This window comes from Gossypium hirsutum, chromosome A13 (assembly GCF_007990345.1).
Source record: "Gossypium hirsutum isolate 1008001.06 chromosome A13, Gossypium_hirsutum_v2.1, whole genome shotgun sequence".
In the NCBI taxonomy this organism is placed as follows: Eukaryota; Viridiplantae; Streptophyta; class Magnoliopsida; order Malvales; family Malvaceae; genus Gossypium; species Gossypium hirsutum.
In genome coordinates this window covers 109,671,892-109,690,258 of record NC_053436.1, presented here as the reverse complement: position 1 = coordinate 109,690,258, position 18,367 = coordinate 109,671,892, and the positions used below count along the sequence as shown (strand labels likewise).

The window sequence follows — 18,367 nt, the reverse complement described above, 5'->3', positions numbered from 1 at the left end:
GGAGAGAAAAAGACAGCTTTCAATTGATGTAAACGGTACAAACAGAAAAGGTCATGTAGCAATAATTTTAATAATTCAATGACTTAAATGAAATTTTCGAATAATTCAGTTGTCATTTTGTAACTTTGTGAAGTTAAGCGATCAAAACGTAAACTTACTAATAATTTAATAACCTTGAATGCAACTTACCCATAAAATAAATTAAAAGGCTAATTAATTTTCATAAAAAAACCACTTAAGAAAATTTTTTATTTATTAGAACTTTTAAATTTAATTGTTTTGTTTTAAAAGAAAATTTATTTCGTTATTTGATCAAACTCAAAAAAATATATTATAAAATATTATTTTTATCACATACTAATTAATATTTCCAGGTAATAAAGTGGGAGAAAATTCTTTTCAAAAAAATATAAATTTATTAAGAGGAAAGCCATTTTTCTCTTAAAAAAGGATAGTTTTTAAAATAATTAGACATAAACATCTTTATAAATATCTAATAAATATATGCTTGTACATCTCAAAGACTAACATGCTACAAAATACAAAAAAGTTCTCACAAAAAGACCAATTCTAAAGCCCAAATGACTATGATTTACAAGTATCTGCCTGCTCTCTTCATAAATGTAAAGAAATAACCTCAAAATATCAACAGTGAACCACCTCACCTGCAAATGCACCATGGGATAACATCCAAGCTGTGTTACTCGATATCTCGAAAGCACCCTTGGTTGTTGAGTCTGTCACAAGCAAAACATTCTTAATGTTGGATATCGGTCCCCTCCCCCGGTGGGTCACCGTTGATATCAATCACCATTGCAAGAATAAGAACATCATGAAAGGTAACAGAAGAATATATATTCAGCTTTTCCATTCAAGAGGTGTGCTGAGCTGAACCACAAAATATCGGTATACGAAAAAAGATTTGAATAAAAAAAATGCAGGAAACTTTAACATGGATAAAAGAATTATAATTCCCCTTTTTCATGCTTGAAGAACCTGACAGTGAATGATATGACTTCTCAAGCTACTTCGGCCTGCTATACTCGACCATATATTTGTAAAGAGAGTCCTGAAATGACCTCTACTGGCAATGTTTTCCCAAAGCTGAGGGTTGCTTTCGACCTGTTTGTCTGGACTGGAAACATCAACGAGACTTACGCTCATGTTATTGCGAATGATACAAAGTTTGCCATTGAGAGGAACTAGGCCAGCAGCTTCCAAAGCTCGAGAACTCCCGAAATGGAGCTTACTATCAATAAATTTATTCCATGAATCTGTGGCTCCATCATACACCCTAAGCTTACATCCATCACGGCAATCCAGGGCATAAAGCTTTCCATTTAAACAGATACAAGGGTTGCGCCAACCAGAAACCATCCCACCACTAACAGCAGACCAGGAATTAGATTCAGGATCGTATGCTTCACTCATAACTTCGCGATGAGACCCCAGACCTTTTACAAACCACTTTCCATCGTAAACTACCCCAATGAAAGGTACCATAGCAGTGCTCATATCTTGAACAAAACTCCATCTGTTCTTGTTAGGATCATAAACTTCAGCAGAGCGTAAAGTCCTATGAATTCCATCACATTCTCCGCCAGCCACATAAAGGCGGTTATTTATTACACAGGAACCAAAGAAATGACGTTTTCGAAGCATACCTGGTGCTCTGTGCCACTTGTTTGTCCGAGCATTATAGAAAACAACTCGTCTCATTGACCCCCTTAGTGGATCCTTTCCTCCAAACAAGTACAGGTGGCAGCCACTTAGAACGGCACAACCAAAACCAAGTGCCTCAGAGTACTCCCTTGGAACTGGAGGAAGTGGCTGCCATAGCTGATGGATAGGATCGAAGGCATTCCATGATATCTTTCCATCACGATCTCTTTTCAAGACATAAACCCACTCTTCTGCCATTCCAAGACTTTTCCTAAGAGAAAAAAAGAAGTTCCCAGCCAAAAGGTGATACCATCTCTTACAAACTAGGCGGAGTTTTCGGTGTTCAGCACGAGGAACTCGAATCAGACATGCAATGGCAAGATCATCAGGAAGGCCAGGGAGGAGAGGATGCTGGACTCGACTCCTCTCTTTGCGAGAGCTTTTACTCTTGTGAACATTGGGATTGATATCAGGCTGGATACAAAGCTTTGATCCTGGGACAAATTTTCTTGCCTCAACAACTGTCTTCAATCCAGAATCCACTTTACAATAGCAAGATACAGAATCAACCTGAAAAAGTTTGTAAATGAACATCAGAATATGATAAAGATGTACAGCAGGAAAAATTTGAGAAACTATTCATATTGGATCCATCATTAATCATTCATTGTGCCTACCTTACTTGCAATTCATGCACTTATAAAGAATGTCAACAAATGGCAGCAAATTTTATCATTTCCTGATGAAACAAAAGCTTTCACATTTTCTCAAGAAAAAACAGAAGTGACCAGTTGATCAACTCCTACCCTGATTATCGGTTTGTTTCCGATGAAAAGCTGTTTAAGATAGCGTGGCATGTGCTAGATGTCCACATTGTGACAAGAGAATTCTACCTAAAGCTTCAGAGGCTGAAGGCAAGTTATGAGTCTGCAGGTGTCGTCCAATATGCTATTTAAGTTGACCTACCTTGATGGTAAGATCTTCCTTCAACTAAAAAACAATTAAATTTAACTTCCTATGACCGGAGATCGAATTCTTGAGGCACACTCCAATGAATTTACACAAGAGGAAGTACACACAACAATTTATCAGCCTCAGTCCACAAATTAAGCATTTAAGTTTCGAACATTTGAGAGCATCACCGAACCTAAAAACTTGAAATGATAGAGATGGCGAACTAATATATACTAATATGAATCCTTGACATGACCTGTCACAAACAAATGAGGCGGGACATTGTATGTAGTACCATCTAATGGATTAACATCATAAGTGCTGGAGTCTCTGGATCCCCAAACACAGAATCACCAGATAAAATAGGCTTCGAACATTTCAGATAACTATTGGACCTGAGTGCAAGCTAATGGTTTAGAGCCAACAACTCCTTTAAGGTTTCTTTTCGGTACATTGACCTTTAACAAATTATTTTGACTGCTTAGTATAAACACATTGGTTCATTGATAAGATCTGTCACCTGCATAATTATTTGCTGTGATGAGATAATTAGTAAACAGAATTGCAAGTGAAATGTTCCCTTTTATTGAGAAAATTACATCAATCATCCAATACAATTAACCAAGTCCAAACAAAACTGTTTATCAAGAACGAAGCCACAATCTACCCCTCATAGAAAACTAAGAAGAACCCACAGAGGCTCCTTCATAGTTCTTCCTATATAATGGTAGTAGCAAATTGGAAGATAACTTAAGAGTATATAAATAAAGCCAGGCAACAAAATGCAGAGCACTATCTCTTAAGTAATCACTCTTTAAAATATCAACTAAAAGAAGAAAAAGTATATGAACAATACCAAAGCCAGCATAATTTAGGACCAAATTCCATTCCCTTTCATGCAGAAACAAAATAAAATCTTCGTCAAAATTGAACAGAAAAAAGACTCCAAAGCTTTATATGAAAGGAACGTAAAACGCCTAAGCTGCAGGAGTTTAAAATGCTGAATCGAAATACATAGAATAAAATCTGAAAAAGCCGAAGTTGCAAGCTACAAAAGAAAGCAAAAATAGAAAAATGGTGTTCCTGTTTATGCATTCATAAATCTCAAAATTGCCGCCAAAACAATGGTAGATAACGTTGAACACAAAGAACCCGTTTTACAGCACACTAAGCCCCTATCAAATTCTCGAATTTTAGAATCCCAATTTCCCTATTAAGTAACATTTCTCAATCTGAGTATCTTCAAATTTTCATGAAAACTAAAACCCAGAAAAGTAAACACCATGGGTATATTAAAATTCATGTTTTCATTGAATTCATCAACAGTGTATCTCATAAAAAAATTTAAAGAAATGGAATAAAATAAAAAGAAGATAAAGTTGGAGCTTACCAATGGAGCTTGAACTCGAAACCCTCTGAGAGCATTAGATGACTGATGTGAAACAGATTGTTCCATGATTTAAAACCTAAGATTCATGGATAAGAATCAAAACCTACTATAATTTAATTCCTTTTAAAAAACCCCAATCTCATCATCAATTCATCATCCTCAAACCCTTCAAAAAGAAACTAAATTTGGCAAAGTCTTTAAAGTCTTAACTGAAGAGTAAACACGCAAGCGGTATAGCTGGTGATGGACCCAATTTCACCAACTAACTTCTTTAAATTTTGGGTTTCCTTCAATTTTTCATTTAATGTTAAGATTTTCTTGAGTGAATTTTAATTTTAATTTTAATGTTAATTAATGACAAAAAGTCTTATTACAAGACAAACAAGTTTGAATGACTTTTCATTGTTTACAATTGTCGGGTCAAAACCCACTTTAAAGGGTGGTGTAAGAGAGAGAAATTAAAAATTATTCACCTAAATTACACTAACAGTGATTCAATTATAAGTATTTTTTATATAATTTAATTATTAAAAATTATAAAATAGTCATTTAGTTATTTAATTTGGTCTTTCTGGCCATCAGTTCGGTAAGGGTGGTAGTTTTTAAAATTGGAACAATAATAATTTTAACTCTCAACATTTACATATTGTGTAATTTAGTCTTTTTCGGAATTTTTCTTTTCTTTGTGACATTAAGAATTAAGTTTAAACGAATAAGAAAATATGAAAATTATTATTTTAGATTTCTGGGTGTTTCTATTTTTTTCAATCAAATTTAGTTTATAAATTTATTTTTTTCTTAACTTTTTAAGTAAAAGAGTCACGTAGAAAAAGAAAACTATAAAAAGGCTAAATTACACAATGTGTAAATGTGGAGCATTAAATTTTTTAAAATCGAAGCTAAATTGACACAATATATAAATATTGAGCGTTAAAATTGCTATTATGTCATTTTTGAAAGTTGTCATTGTTAGTCAGCTAGTGATAAAAAATGACAAAATTTAATAATCAGGTGACCAAAAAAAAAATTTACTAATAGTTGCATGACTATTGGTGTAGTTTACCCATACTTTATAGCAAATAAATACTAAAACTACATATGAATTTTAGTAGGAAAAGTATCATAGAGGCTACTATATTAGAAGTCAGATTACATTTTATCCTCTTTATTCAAAAAATGGATAAATTGGCCCTTTTGTTAAAAATTTCATTCATTCCTACATTTCAAAATTGATTGTTGTATATTAGCAAGAGGTACATGTGGCACGTCACATGTAACTATCTAATTATTCTGTTAGCCATGTCAATTTTTAACAATATAAATGGACGAATTTTTTTAACAAAAATGATTAACTTGCTCTTTAATATATCATATGAGGACTAACTTGTCATTTTTTAGCAAATGGAACAAAATACAATCTAATTCTTAGTATAAGAATTCAATGGTACTTTTACCGAACTTTGATTTAATTCAAATTTCACAGATCAAGTAGCATCTTTTTACATTTATGTATTACGTAATGCATACACAAACAATTATATTAATGCATATAAAAGTAAATTATTTTTTTTAAAATGTGTATTGTTGAATTAAATTCAAAATTTAATATATACATATGAATCACAATCAAAGTTTTATGTATATAATTGTTCCAATTCAAAGTCACCAAAATTCATAGGTAAATTTGACATTTATCGTTTTTATAACAGTCAATTAAAAACAAATGAATTTATTTAATTATAATTTTTATTTTAAAGGTAAGCTACATTATTAGACAACCGACTATGCTTTCTTTTCATTTTTTAGTCAATCGATTATAAAATAGTCATTTAACTATTCAATTTTGATTTTTTTGGTCACTCACAATATTGAATTTTTTGCTGTTTTCATTTTTATATTAGACGACAGCTGATCAAAAAAGATAAAATTGAATAGTTCGATGACCATTTTGTAATTTTTTATAGTTGAGTGACTATTTTGTAACTTTTCATAGTCGGGTAACAAAAAAAACTACTATAATTGATTTATTAAAATAAATTTAAGATTTATTTAAATATAATTTGAAATTTAATATTTTAAATATTCTTTTTTTCCTCGACTTGTATTTAGAAGTCCACGAAAAATGAATGAACACCGACCAATTTCGATGATGTCAAAGTACAATGACCAATTTGGTAATTTCATTATTAAAGAATAATCCAATTATATGAATACATTTTTTCTGTCATTTCATATTAAAATTAAATTAATTTTATTTTTTAAGAATAAATTATATTGAATTTGAATTATTTAATTCGGAATATCAAATTCAATTAAGTACAAAAATAGTAATATAAATGGGTTTAATTTTGTGTTTCATATTTTTATTTTACGAAAATTGAAAAATTAATTCTTTTATTTTAATTTATTAGAATTCAGTACTTATATTTTACGAAAATTAGTAAATATTAAATCTTACCGTTAAATTAATTATCTATAAAAATAAACTGTTCAACTATTTATACATAAAAAAAGAAGCAAAAATGAGTTATTCAAATTCATTACATTTATGACTAGAGTTTCAGATTTTGTAAATTATAGAAACCAAATTTAATAAAAATTAAAATAAAGGGACTAAATTTTAAATTTGATAAAATAAGGGATGAAATTTATAGTTATAGTAATCAAATATTGTGGGAAAGTCACGAGATAATAAATGATAAATGGACCGACCTGACACAGAAATAACAATGTACAATTAATACAGTGATTTGGATTGATAAAGACATAATTAAGCTTTTAAACCATATGCAAAATATTTTCAAAACTTTCTCTTTTTATTAAATAATTATTGATTGAGTCATAACTCGGTTGGTATTAATATTATTATTTATATAAAAAGATATAAATTCGAGTGTGTTAAAATATATTTAAAATAATAATTATTTTTTTAACATATATTTAAAATAATTATGTCTCATAGAAATTTTAATAATTTTATGTTGAATCAAAATATCCCATGTGGATTGGTTTTCAACATTGTCTTATTAGATTATACATGGAAAATGAAAAGTCATACCAACCATAATAAATTACCCATAGATTTTTTTTTCATAAAAGGCTTAATATCTTCTTTAGTCCTTGTACTATAGTTCTAGTTATAATACAAGAACCAAAAGAGATATTAAGCTTTCGTTAAAACTCTTTTTTGAACAATCTCAAAATAAGTTTTGATTATATCTACTCTTTTTGACACAACGCCTAAAACTAGGTATAATCCCTCCTCAACCTATAAATAGGAGGATAATGCGCTTCAGCATATTCGAAATTCGAACCCATGTCATCCTGCATTGACAACAATATACATGCTACATAAAATTAAGAATCAATCAGCAACTTTCGTTAAAACTTGAAATAAAAAGAAAATCACAAGCATTACATCTTATTTAAATAATACTTTTATTAAACTTAAGTAAATAATTTTTATTTAATTTTTATCTAAACTACTCCTTAATTTTTAACTTTTATTTAAACATAAGTTTATTTAAATAAACGTTTAATAAAAATTAACTATTCATTTAAATATGTTTATTTAAGTGTAAAAAAGTGAACGAAGACATTAATATTATTGGTTAAAGTTAAGATCCTACTTTGCACATTTAAATTAAATTTTTACTATATATAATTACAATCAATGTTTTCAAAATCGAATTGGTGGTAGAATTGACTATCTATTTGCTAGTCCGACCAATTTGATTAAAAAAATATTAAAAATTATTAAAAATAAAAATATTTAAAAAATACTATTTAGCCAAATCAATATCGTTCTTTGGACTGATACTCAAATTGGTTCCCAATCAATTAACTAATCCATTCTAGTTCGAACATCATTAATCACAATATGTGAGTTTTCGGTCCTAATAAGTGCATGTGCCATAAACGAGTTTTGTTTAAGTTTTTTTGTTGTTGTTTGTGTGATGTACTTTGTATTAATTGAATTATACTTTGTAGTTGACAAAACTTATTTCTATGTTTGTAATTATATTATTTTCATAATAACTAAAAAAAATAAAATATTTTAATATAATAGAAGTATGAAAAACTTTAAGATAAAGAAAAATATACAATTAATACATTCAAATATTAAAAAAAAAGGGGTCAATCCTTATAATATTCGAGTGACTAAATAGTTGAAGTATATTCGTTTTTAAATTAAAATAAATTTGGATAAAAATCAAATTAATAGCTTCACAAATTCCATATGAAGTAAACATAAAACATAATTCTTTTTCTACAATACCAATTTACTAATAATTACCTAAATTTGAACCTCGACGATCAAGTAAATACCCAAAGAAAATAATATAATAGCTTAACATATAAATTAATATTTAAGTTTGACATTTTTTTAAACGTGATATTTATGTTATTTTTTGATTTGATGTAATATTTATATTTAATAAAAATTATATATTTTAGTACTTAAAAGATAACATTGTTAACTTTTAAAGTTTAATTCAAGTATTAAACTTGATTTGATAAATTATAATTAACTAAAAATATTAATTATTAACATTCATCAAATCAATCCTAAAATCCAAATTACCTTTAGATAATTAAAAAAAGTCATAACTAAAAAGTTATATCATTAACTTTAAATACCAAAATATATAACTTCTATCAAATACAAGTATCATATTAAATAAAAAAATAACTCAAATACTGGAGTATCAAATAATATATTAAACCTCATCTAAAAACGCCTGTGCAATGCATCCATAATGATTATGTCATGTGCCATTAACAGATTTGAGTTGTACTTTTGGATTGAAAATTTTCATCAAAAAGGACAATCAATTGCATGAGTGAAAAAGGAAAACATAAATACAATATGTTTTGTCTTATTCACTTCCCTACAAGATTTCAATAATACTACTACATGTTTATAACATGTGAAACAACATCAATAAAACATGAAAAGCCTCAAAAGTATGAATGACAAACAAGCTCCATATATATTCTCTGCAAGTCCAATCTTAGAGCCCCCAGATTTCATGTTTTCACAATTATACCATTACAGTACAGTACAGTACAGCTGATAGTAAAACAAGATTTAAACCGCCAACAACCACCACCGCGGGTAGCGGTAGCAGGAGGAAGAGGTATATGGTAAGATTGACAATACGTTGCCTCTCTCCCACAACATATTCTACAGCCCCATTGCATTACCTAACAAAACATGACAGAAACTAAAGGAGTAAGAAGTGACCCCTATTTTTTGGTTAGAATTTCTTCACCAATGCCTACTAACACAATACACACAACTTCGACTCCTTCGACACCTTGTAAAAACCTTCCTAACGTATAAAAAGACAATCACTAATGTTGCTAGCAAAATATAAGTAAAACCCAAGAAAGAAAAAATTGTCCCTATGAAAGAAAGGGAAGCTCTGCTACTATTAGACGCTGAAACTAGTAGAAATAAATGAGTGTGTACTCAATCCCATGCACTGGCAACGTTTGCGCCGTAGCCTCCACCGTATCCACCTGAATTGTTGTTGCCTCCACTATAGTAATCTGAACCACCTCTGTTGTAAGATGAATCCCTTCGAAAGTCACGTCCACCGAATCGGCCTCCTCCTCCAGGACGACGATTCCTCGCTCCGAATGAACGAGCTGCATATCGAGTGAGCCAAGCAGGTACCTCTTGATTCGCTTCTTGCATTAGATCTGCTAATGCCTTTGCCATATTAGTATTGTTCTCATTGAAGAAGGCTGTGGCTAAACCAGTTTTGCCTGCACGCCCTGTACGTCCAATTCGATGAACATAGTCATCGATATCATTAGGAAGGTCGAAGTTCACCACGTGTGCAACGTGAGGAATATCAAGACCACGAGCTGCCACATCAGTTGCTACTAGAATTGGGGTAGCACCGGTTTTAAATGACCGTAATGCTTGTTCCCTTTCCTGCAATGTGCACAATAAATGGGGATCTTAACAAGAGGTAAAGAACTGTGAGGCCAAACAGCCAAAACGATACCTTACAAGAGCAGAAAGAAAAATATAAAAAATACGTAGGAGGCAAGGCAGAGAAGAAGACGATAAATGTCAAAGCAAGGACACTGTGATTGATGCAAGAATATTCCAAAGTGAAAACAAAGGCATGGTTAAGTAGAATAAAGGAGGTATCCATACTATTTATTTTACAACAAATATTCTTAGACACCTCGCAACGGAAAAATAAATAATAAATTGCAATATAAACTCACATTTATTAGAAATATACCTTCATGTAGAAATCCAACAGCAACCATATGCATACTCGACACTAATTTGCATGTCAATAGATTACTTGAAAGCTAACGTGTTAGTTAATTCTTGGCATCCACTAACAGATATTTTGATGATTAACATCCATTAACAGAGATGACATACAAGTCCAAAGGAAAAAGGAAAAAAAGGTTCCACACAAGATCCGTACAGAACAAATATGTAATCAAGTGTGAAATTGGCATATGTTAGAAATGACGCAAAGAATAGAACAGCAACCACTACCAAACCGGAGGATGATTAAGACAATGTGCATAAGAGGAGAAATAACAGCAATATAAATGGGGGATATGTTGACCTCATCCAGCCAGGAGATAAAAGGGAAAACACCAGAAGCACTAACGAAGATTTTGCTAAGAATTATTAACTCCTAACTAGAAGCTAATAGATTTGCGAAAACCTCTTATCTAATGTACCATAAACAAATTGATACGTATAACAACAGGAAAATTGCATTAAATAGCAAATACCCATCATGTCTGCAGCAACTTCCCTAAATACAAATATAAAGCTTTACTGGCAAAGAAAGAAGCCAAAACCAAACATTTGAGGGTTTAAATACACTTTTTGTCTACAGCAATTAAATTTATAACAAGTTCCATGCATAAGAAAATACAAAAAGAAAAAGAAAATATGTATATTTACCTGCTGGCTTCTATCACCATGAATGGTAGTTGCAGGAAAACCATTCATGCACAGCCAATGTTCAAGTGAATCAGCTCCCTTTTTTGTCTCAACAAAAACTAATGTAAGAGCTTGCTGCAAGATCAAAATATGAAGGTTATCTAATAAGGTACAGTCAAATTCACAAAACCAGAAAAAGACATGATTTAGAAATACAGCTAATCTGTGAGCCATACAGGAATTTCCATCAAGATCCTTAGGATAAAGTACTCCAAGTCCAAAAGTTTAGTACCTTGCCCTGGACACCATTTGCTCTCTGAGCATGAAGAAGGTCCATAAGGTGACTTCTTTTGTCTGACTCGTGAACAAATTCTACTCTCTGGACAATCAAATCAGTACTTGATCCAACTCGCCCCACAGCCAAGAAAATATAGTTTGCAAGAAAATCAGAGGCCAGTCTCTGCATGCAACATTATTGAAAGCATAAAAAGTTACCAAAAGACTAGATACGCACACTCAAAATAATATTCAAAGGTAGTACCAATTTTGTTGCAGTTCAAGTGGCAAGAATGCAATGGAGTTTCACTAAATAACTATTTTAGCTGCAGTGCTCTCTTTTACCGATAAAGGAAACTAAAATTCCCGCACAAATAATGTTACAAAGAATAATCTGAAATAATCAGTATTACAATACATATGCATGGCATGTACGAATCTAATAAAGAGCTTCATACTATAGAGAGTACTGCATTGAAAACCGATAAGACACTGATCGATTATTTAAATTCTAGCAGGGTTCTTTACAAAGACAGGATCAACCTGTATCTCTCTTGGAAAGGTGGCACTGAATAGCATTGTTTGTCTAACACCTGGTGGAGGCATATCCATTTGTTCCACAATCTTTCTTATTTGAGGCTCAAAACCCATGTCTAGCATTCTGTCTGCCTCATCAAGGGCCAAGTACCTGATCATCTGTAGAGAAACTCTAGCCCTCTCTAGCAAATCTACCAATCTTCCAGGAGTTGCCACAAGAATATCAACACCTCTCTCCAGATCCCTCAACTGTCCAAATAGAATGCCATCAACTTAAACTAACAAATAAAGTTCACACATACAATTTAAGACAAAAATGATGGCATAGAATCAGCACAGCTCAAAACCATAATGGAGTTTCAAATCTTTTATGCTAGAGATAGCAAAAAGACTTATCAGAGAAAAATTTACAGAACTTGTAAAGAAATATTTTCAACAAGAGCAGAATAGGCAGTCCCTCAACCATGCACAACACTCCCCCCTCCCCCCCCCAAAAAAAAACCGGAAAACAGTTCCTCCTTGGGAGTGTAGAACAAGTCAAAATTGTTATGAAACCTGAAGAACAGTTGCTAGATACCAAATAATTAAGGGTGAATCAATGTTGTCAAGGCACAGCAATGGCTTGTGCCTTAATTCTAGAAAAAAAAAAAGTGCCTCAGACCCTTCAGGCAAGGCGCATTTGATAAATGCCTAAGTGCACTTTTCTTTTAAGGAGAAAGGCATAAAAAAGTCAGCCTAATAGAAGTTCTCTATTAATTTCTTTTATCTTTAACATTTTTCAATAGACATAATTGTACCATTAAGCAAGGGGATAGTATCAGACACTCTACTTCTCGATATTTAAGTGTTCAACAACAAAGAAAGTTGTGCATTGGGCCACTCTACAGAATTTGTTATCATAATTATATATGTTAAGCTTATATACATACACATATATACATATTGTGCCTTACTTCACTCAGGCAAGACTTTTTTTTTTTTACTCTTGCACCCAAGGTAATATACGCCTTCTAGCAATTAGACTGCACCTTGTGCCCCTGACAACACTGATATTAACATATAAACAATTGAAAACCGAGAGTCTAACACAAAATAAGCTAAAGAAGGCTACTGTTTGCCTCAAGAGCAGATAGTTTCACCTTGACCAGCAAACCTAGAGTGCAATTGTTTTTCTATATAGGGACCGATGCATCAAAACTATAGCACTACTACATTGGGTCAGATTAATATAAAAACGGAATAATGAACCATAAACTGAAAGGAAAAAGAAATGGAGAGAAAAATTACTTGTTGATTAATAGGAGCACCACCATAAGCAACAACCACCTTAACACCTGTTTGGTAAGAGAACTTCCTGGCTTCCTCATGTATCTACAATAAACGTCATCAAATATAAATTCCAAGTTATCAATAGAAGCACATCATTTAAATTGTCAAAAAAATGAAACCCACTTGCATTGACAGCTCCCTGGTAGGAGAGAGAATAAGAGCTAATGGGAAAACTGTACGTGCTCCACGTAATGGTTTTTGTGGAACCTGGCCTCTCATAATTCCACTGATAATAGGAAAACAGAAGGCAGCTGTCTTTCCAGAGCCAGTCTGAGCACATGCCATCAAATCCCGTCCGGCAAGGGCAATGGGGATGGCATGCCGCTGAACAGGCGTCGGCTTCACATACTTGCACCTTCGGATGTTTAGATTCAGAGCATCACCCAAGTCAATCTCTGCAAACGTATTGACAGGTGGAGGCACATTGTCCCCACTTGTCTCCACGGGAATGTCTTCATAGGCATCAAAGTTAATTGCAGTATTCTCTTGCTCACTAAACGCCTGCTCTGTATCTGCATCATCATTTCCAAATGGATTAACTTCCCTATCCCTCCCACGATCCCAACCACCTCTGCCACCCCACCCACCAAGTCGACCACCACCACCACCATATCCTGACCGGTTGCCATAATCACTCCTGGGAGCAGCCCAACGAGATCCACCTTGTCCAGGTCGGTCATTACTTGAAGCAGGACCAGTGGAAGTGGGAGCAGGTGGGTCAGCAGAAGGTGGACGATTACGGAGATGTGGAGGAACATAAACGGGTTTGCTATTGCTAGCAGAAGAAGACCCAGAACCGACATTCTCAGCTGCAGAATTTGCAGCCATATCTGCCCATGATGTTCGTGTAGTCATCACAATTCACAAGCACCAAAATCCTAATTTTTTTAACAAAACCCTTTTTTAGTCAAAATCCACTATGAAAATTCGTCAAACCTGAACAAACCACATAAAAATAAATTACAAAATCCATCAAAACAAATATGATAAATAGCTATCATATCTTACTTCATTACTCACCCAAATGCAGCACGTCCATGTAAAAATGAAAAATAAAACCCCAAGCTTTAAAAAAAAAAACACAACGATTCATTCAATTGATTTAACAAAAAAAAAGGGGTTTCCCCTCTTTTACATAATCAACAAGAAATCCCAAATGAAAATCTATCATCTTTTTTTCAAAGGTAAAGAAACAAAATTGATCTGCTAATACTAAGAACAAACAACAAGGAAAAAACACCAACAACCCATTAAAGATTCAAATGCATAAATAAATTTAACTAATTTTTACGTACCCAGAAAACGATGAAAACCGGAGAATGATAAAACCCTGAAATTTGTCGTTGAAATAATGAAGATCCAAATAGAGGGGGAAAAAATAAAGAAAAAAGAAAGAAACCCTAATGTTATGCAGACACAAAGCTGAGAAGAAGCAATAAAGGATGAAATTTTTATTTTTTTTATTAGAAAAAAACCTTCCTTTCTCTCTCTAACCTCTGTATATTTATTTATTATTCGTATTTTATTCTTTTTTTTTCTTTTACTTATCAAAAAAGTTTTCTCTTCTCGCTTTGTTTCTGCATTTGCCTAATTTTCCCCCCTTTTTTTTATTCTTCTATTAGTTTTTTTTTTAATTTTTTTACCAGGTTTTTAAAAAAAATTAAAACTGTGAAGTTTTTTAAATAAATAAATAAATAAATAAATAAATTAGAATTTAGAGATGTCCGTACAATATTTGCGGCTAAGGGGAATGAGCGGTCTCAAAAACGCACCCAAATTAGGTAACTTACACCACTCAATTTACTGCGCTGTAAATAAATGGTGAAGTTATGTAATTACCTCATTACTCCCCCAATTTACTAAAAATCATGAATTTAAGATCATTTATTTTTGAGATTTAAAATTAAGCCCGGTTATTTTAGGGATGAGAGCTTATTATAGTTATGATCTTTTTTAAATCAACGGTTATGATTAAAAAACATAAATGAGGAGACTTGAGTTGTTTGATCAAGTCACGTCAAAAATCAAAAAATTGTGTTGGGTACTAGGAACTTATTAAATCAGCTACCGAAAATATTTTTTTCTCTAGATATCAGTTTCTCCTTCTTTAGTATTAAAATCGGTTAAATTGATTAAAAAGTAAACATACGCTTTTAGATACAAATCTTATGTAGCATAATCAACAAAAAATCTCACGATCTCCTAGTATATTGAGACATTTAAATAGATGCCACCATTAAAGTATTTTATCAAACTTTCTAACTTAAAGTTTGAGATTTTGTCATTATATTTAAATAAAATAAAATTTAAATATTTTTTTATTAAAATTGTTAATTTAGCTTATTGATTAAGTTGTCTTTATATGATTTGTTATATTATTTATAAATAATAAATATATTAAGTCAAAAAAAATTGTCAAAAAAATAGTAATGGTGTTAACAATTAAATAAAGATTTTTGAATTAAAAAATTTTAATTTTAAATTTTTAAAATATTAAAATTAAATATCAATTTTTATTAAAATTATTTCAAAGTTGTGATTAAGAATAAAGTAAAAATAATTAAGAAAATAATAGTCCTTAGTCCTTAATGGAAAAGTTGTTTCAAATAGTCAATCACATCATTCTTTTTTCTTTTTCTTGACCTCTCTTTGCTTTATACAAAAGTTGAAAGCAAGCAAATTTTATGCAAGAAAAAGAATCATTCCAATATATATATATATAAAAGAGTTGGTGATTTGCCCAAATAAATTTGGGTAAACAATAAGACCCGCTTACGAAATGGATCGAGTTTTGAATAATATTTTTTGTTCGGGTTTGGTCTAAATTTATAATAAAAAATTGTTATTATTTTCTCACTTTTTACTACTGTTTTACTACATTTTTATTATTATGTTGTTATTATTTTATTGTTAATGTTTAGATATTGTATAACACTTATTTTATTGTTAAATTTGTTACTATTTTAAAAGTATTTACTTGTTAAGTTGCATTTATTTTAGTCTTATTTAAGTATAAAGACTTTTTTTAATTTATTTTCAATTTGTTGAGAAATATTTATTTTAATATTTTTAGTATATTTAGTTTTAAAATTTTTATCCGAGTCAAATTTGGACAAAAATTTAGACCTATTTTTTGGCCCTAACTATCAATCGAGTCTAAATTTTTATTAGAACCCGGCTCAAGACCATGAACAACTCAAATATATATAAATATATATATAATTATAATTTTTGTAAGAGTGTGTTTAAATTTAAACTTATAAAAATTTAAATATTTTTAAAATTCAACCTTTTAAAATGTGTATATTTTTACAAATTGATTGTGTGTATTAATTCGAACCTAATTATTTAAAACCATCTTAAATATTATCTATTACAATCAAATCCATAAAAATTTCAAAATTATTTATTAAGACAATTTCACTGTACTGGGTTAAAAATATGTTAGAAAAACTGTTTGTGAATAATTTGTTATAGTTGTAACAATCCCATTTATATTCCTCAAAAGAAAAATCCATTTTATATATAAAAAAATCAGTTTAACTCTAAAATTTGTTTAATTAACAATTAACCCTTTGCATTTTTCATAAATTAAAGTAATATTAAAAAAAATTATTCCACATTTTATAGATGTTTATATAAATTACATCCTCTATTAATTATATTTAACATGTCGAAATAATGATAATTGAGTTATAGTTTAGTTGAGATTGTTATTAATGTAATTAGGGACCAAGTAGAAAAATTTTTTTGGGGTTGACATTAAGTTGTATATTTTTATAAGAGTTAAAACGCAATTTCACAATTTTAACAGTTTATATCTTTATAAGTTTTAAAGATTAAAACAAAGTTTTTATGTTTTTAGAGGGGTAAATGTGTAATTTTACTTTTTATTAAATTAAAATCTTGTAAATTTTAAAGGGCCAAAAGCAATTTCTTATATTTTAAGGGGTTGGGGTCTCCACCCCTAATTATAACTACTAGAAACATATGAATTCGAGCGCACTTAAGCACGGTTTTCTTCCATTTTAAATGTTGGGAGGGGTTATGAGTAGAAGTAATTATTTTATAAAAAATAAAAATAATGTTGTTGATATAATTGGTAATGGTGGATGCTTGTCCGATTAAAATGCTTATATCACTTGTACCCCAAAAAATATTATATAAATATTTTATATAAATAACAAGTAAATCGAAGCCAATTATTTGAATATAACATCATGACTTCAAATTAGACATGTTCATGGATTAGACAATTCATTCGGCTTGTTAGGTTTGATCCGATTTGGGTTGAATTTTGGTAAGATTTTTATCTTTCAATCTAGCCTAGGTCAAATTTAATTTCAACAATTGTTTTTTTAATTTAAATTTACTTGTAAATATATACAACATTAATATAAAAAATATATTTTTAATATTTTATTAGATTATGAATAATGAAACAAGTATTTTGGGCAGGTTGAATAAAAAATGAGCTTGGGCTTGAATTTTTTAGAACGAAGCCACAACCCAACCCGACTTAGCCCATGGATAGGTCACTTCGAACATAATAGCCCATGAGGTCCTTGAAAATTCCTTATGACCAGCCACCCTTTGTGTTTTCTATTCCATGTATCCCCCATTATTGATCAGTAAGCACTCTTGACCAAAAAGGCCCCTACTGAGGTGTGCACCCAATTGATTTTATTAGGACCAGCGAAAGGGTGGTGAGGGGATACTCACAACTCTTTTATCAATATCCTTTGGAAACCTAACTCTAAAAACTTCTAGATTCCACATCCCATCCTCAGTTACCATGTAATAAAGTAAACAATCCGTCATAAGATTGATTTGAGAAGGCACATGATTGGATGAACACCAACAATAGATAGAATTCCCTGTCCAAAAAGACCAATATAGATTCTTTCTTGATATGGGTCGTACCTTAGCAAGTCCTCTCCATATAGCTAAACACTTTACTCGTGCAATACTTTCAGGCACCCCCACTTTCATTCCATACTTCGATCGAAGAACTCGAACCTAAAAGGTAGTATCCTTAAAGACTTGACTAAACCCCAATTTTAGCAACAAAAAAAAAGCATTCAGATCCTCTAAATGCCTTAGACCTCATCCTCCACAAGCATGAGGTTGACAATTAAAGTCTCAACCAACTAGAGACACTCTCCTTCCACCATTAGCCGACACCTATATGGATTGTCTTGCAGAACGTTCAATCTACACGCAAACACATTTTGAAATTCACATTGGTTGCATAAAATAATTTGGTAAAAAATAAGAATAGACTA

The 18,367-nt window shown here is 31.0% G+C and overlaps 2 protein-coding genes across 3 annotated transcripts; both read right to left on the bottom strand.

Annotated features, from left to right (window-relative positions):
* Positions 1–455: 455 nt before the first annotated feature.
* Positions 456–4,328, bottom strand: LOC121203517 (F-box/kelch-repeat protein At1g55270). Its single transcript, XM_041085821.1, has 2 exons — positions 4,007–4,328; positions 456–2,232 (listed from the first exon to the last, which is right to left on the bottom strand). Exons 1-2 carry the CDS (start codon positions 4,070–4,072, stop codon positions 982–984), a joined length of 1,317 nt encoding a protein of 438 aa, XP_040941755.1. The 5' UTR covers positions 4,073–4,328; the 3' UTR covers positions 456–981.
* Positions 4,329–8,977: 4,649 nt separating this feature from the next.
* On the bottom strand, positions 8,978–14,750 carry LOC107945507 (DEAD-box ATP-dependent RNA helicase 37). 2 transcript variants are annotated; one of them, XM_016879549.2, is made up of 7 exons: positions 14,378–14,750; positions 13,206–14,018; positions 13,041–13,124; positions 11,760–12,002; positions 11,233–11,400; positions 10,962–11,075; positions 8,978–9,953 (listed from the first exon to the last, which is right to left on the bottom strand). In XM_016879549.2, the coding sequence occupies exons 2-7, from the start codon at positions 13,935–13,937 to the stop codon at positions 9,483–9,485; spliced, it is 1,812 nt and encodes a 603-aa protein (XP_016735038.2). In that variant the 5' UTR covers positions 13,938–14,018; positions 14,378–14,750; the 3' UTR covers positions 8,978–9,482. The 2 variants fall into 2 exon arrangements, with proteins under 2 accessions (XP_016735038.2, XP_016735045.2); XM_016879556.2 differs by having other exon boundaries at positions 13,206–13,960; positions 14,378–14,652.
* Positions 14,751–18,367: the final 3,617 nt, after the last annotated feature.

What these genes read in the sequence shown, in the direction of transcription:
- LOC107945507 (XM_016879549.2), bottom strand. Translation starts at nt 13,937, where the DNA reads ATGACTACACGAACATCATGGGCAGATATGGCTGCAAATTCTGCAGCT. An exon ending in GTGCTCCTATTAATCAACAA is followed by an intron (nt 12,003 to 13,040) that starts GTAATTTTTCTC and finishes CTATTTGGACAG; the next exon opens with TTGAGGGATCTGGAGAGAGG. An exon ending in CAAATGGTGTCCAGGGCAAG is followed by an intron (nt 11,076 to 11,232) that starts GTACTAAACTTT and finishes TTGATCTTGCAG; the next exon opens with CAAGCTCTTACATTAGTTTT.
- LOC121203517 (XM_041085821.1), bottom strand. Translation starts at nt 4,072, where the DNA reads ATGGAACAATCTGTTTCACATCAGTCATCTAATGCTCTCAGAGGGTTT. An exon ending in TTCGAGTTCAAGCTCCATTG is followed by an intron (nt 2,233 to 4,006) that starts GTAAGCTCCAAC and finishes AAACTTTTTCAG; the next exon opens with GTTGATTCTGTATCTTGCTA.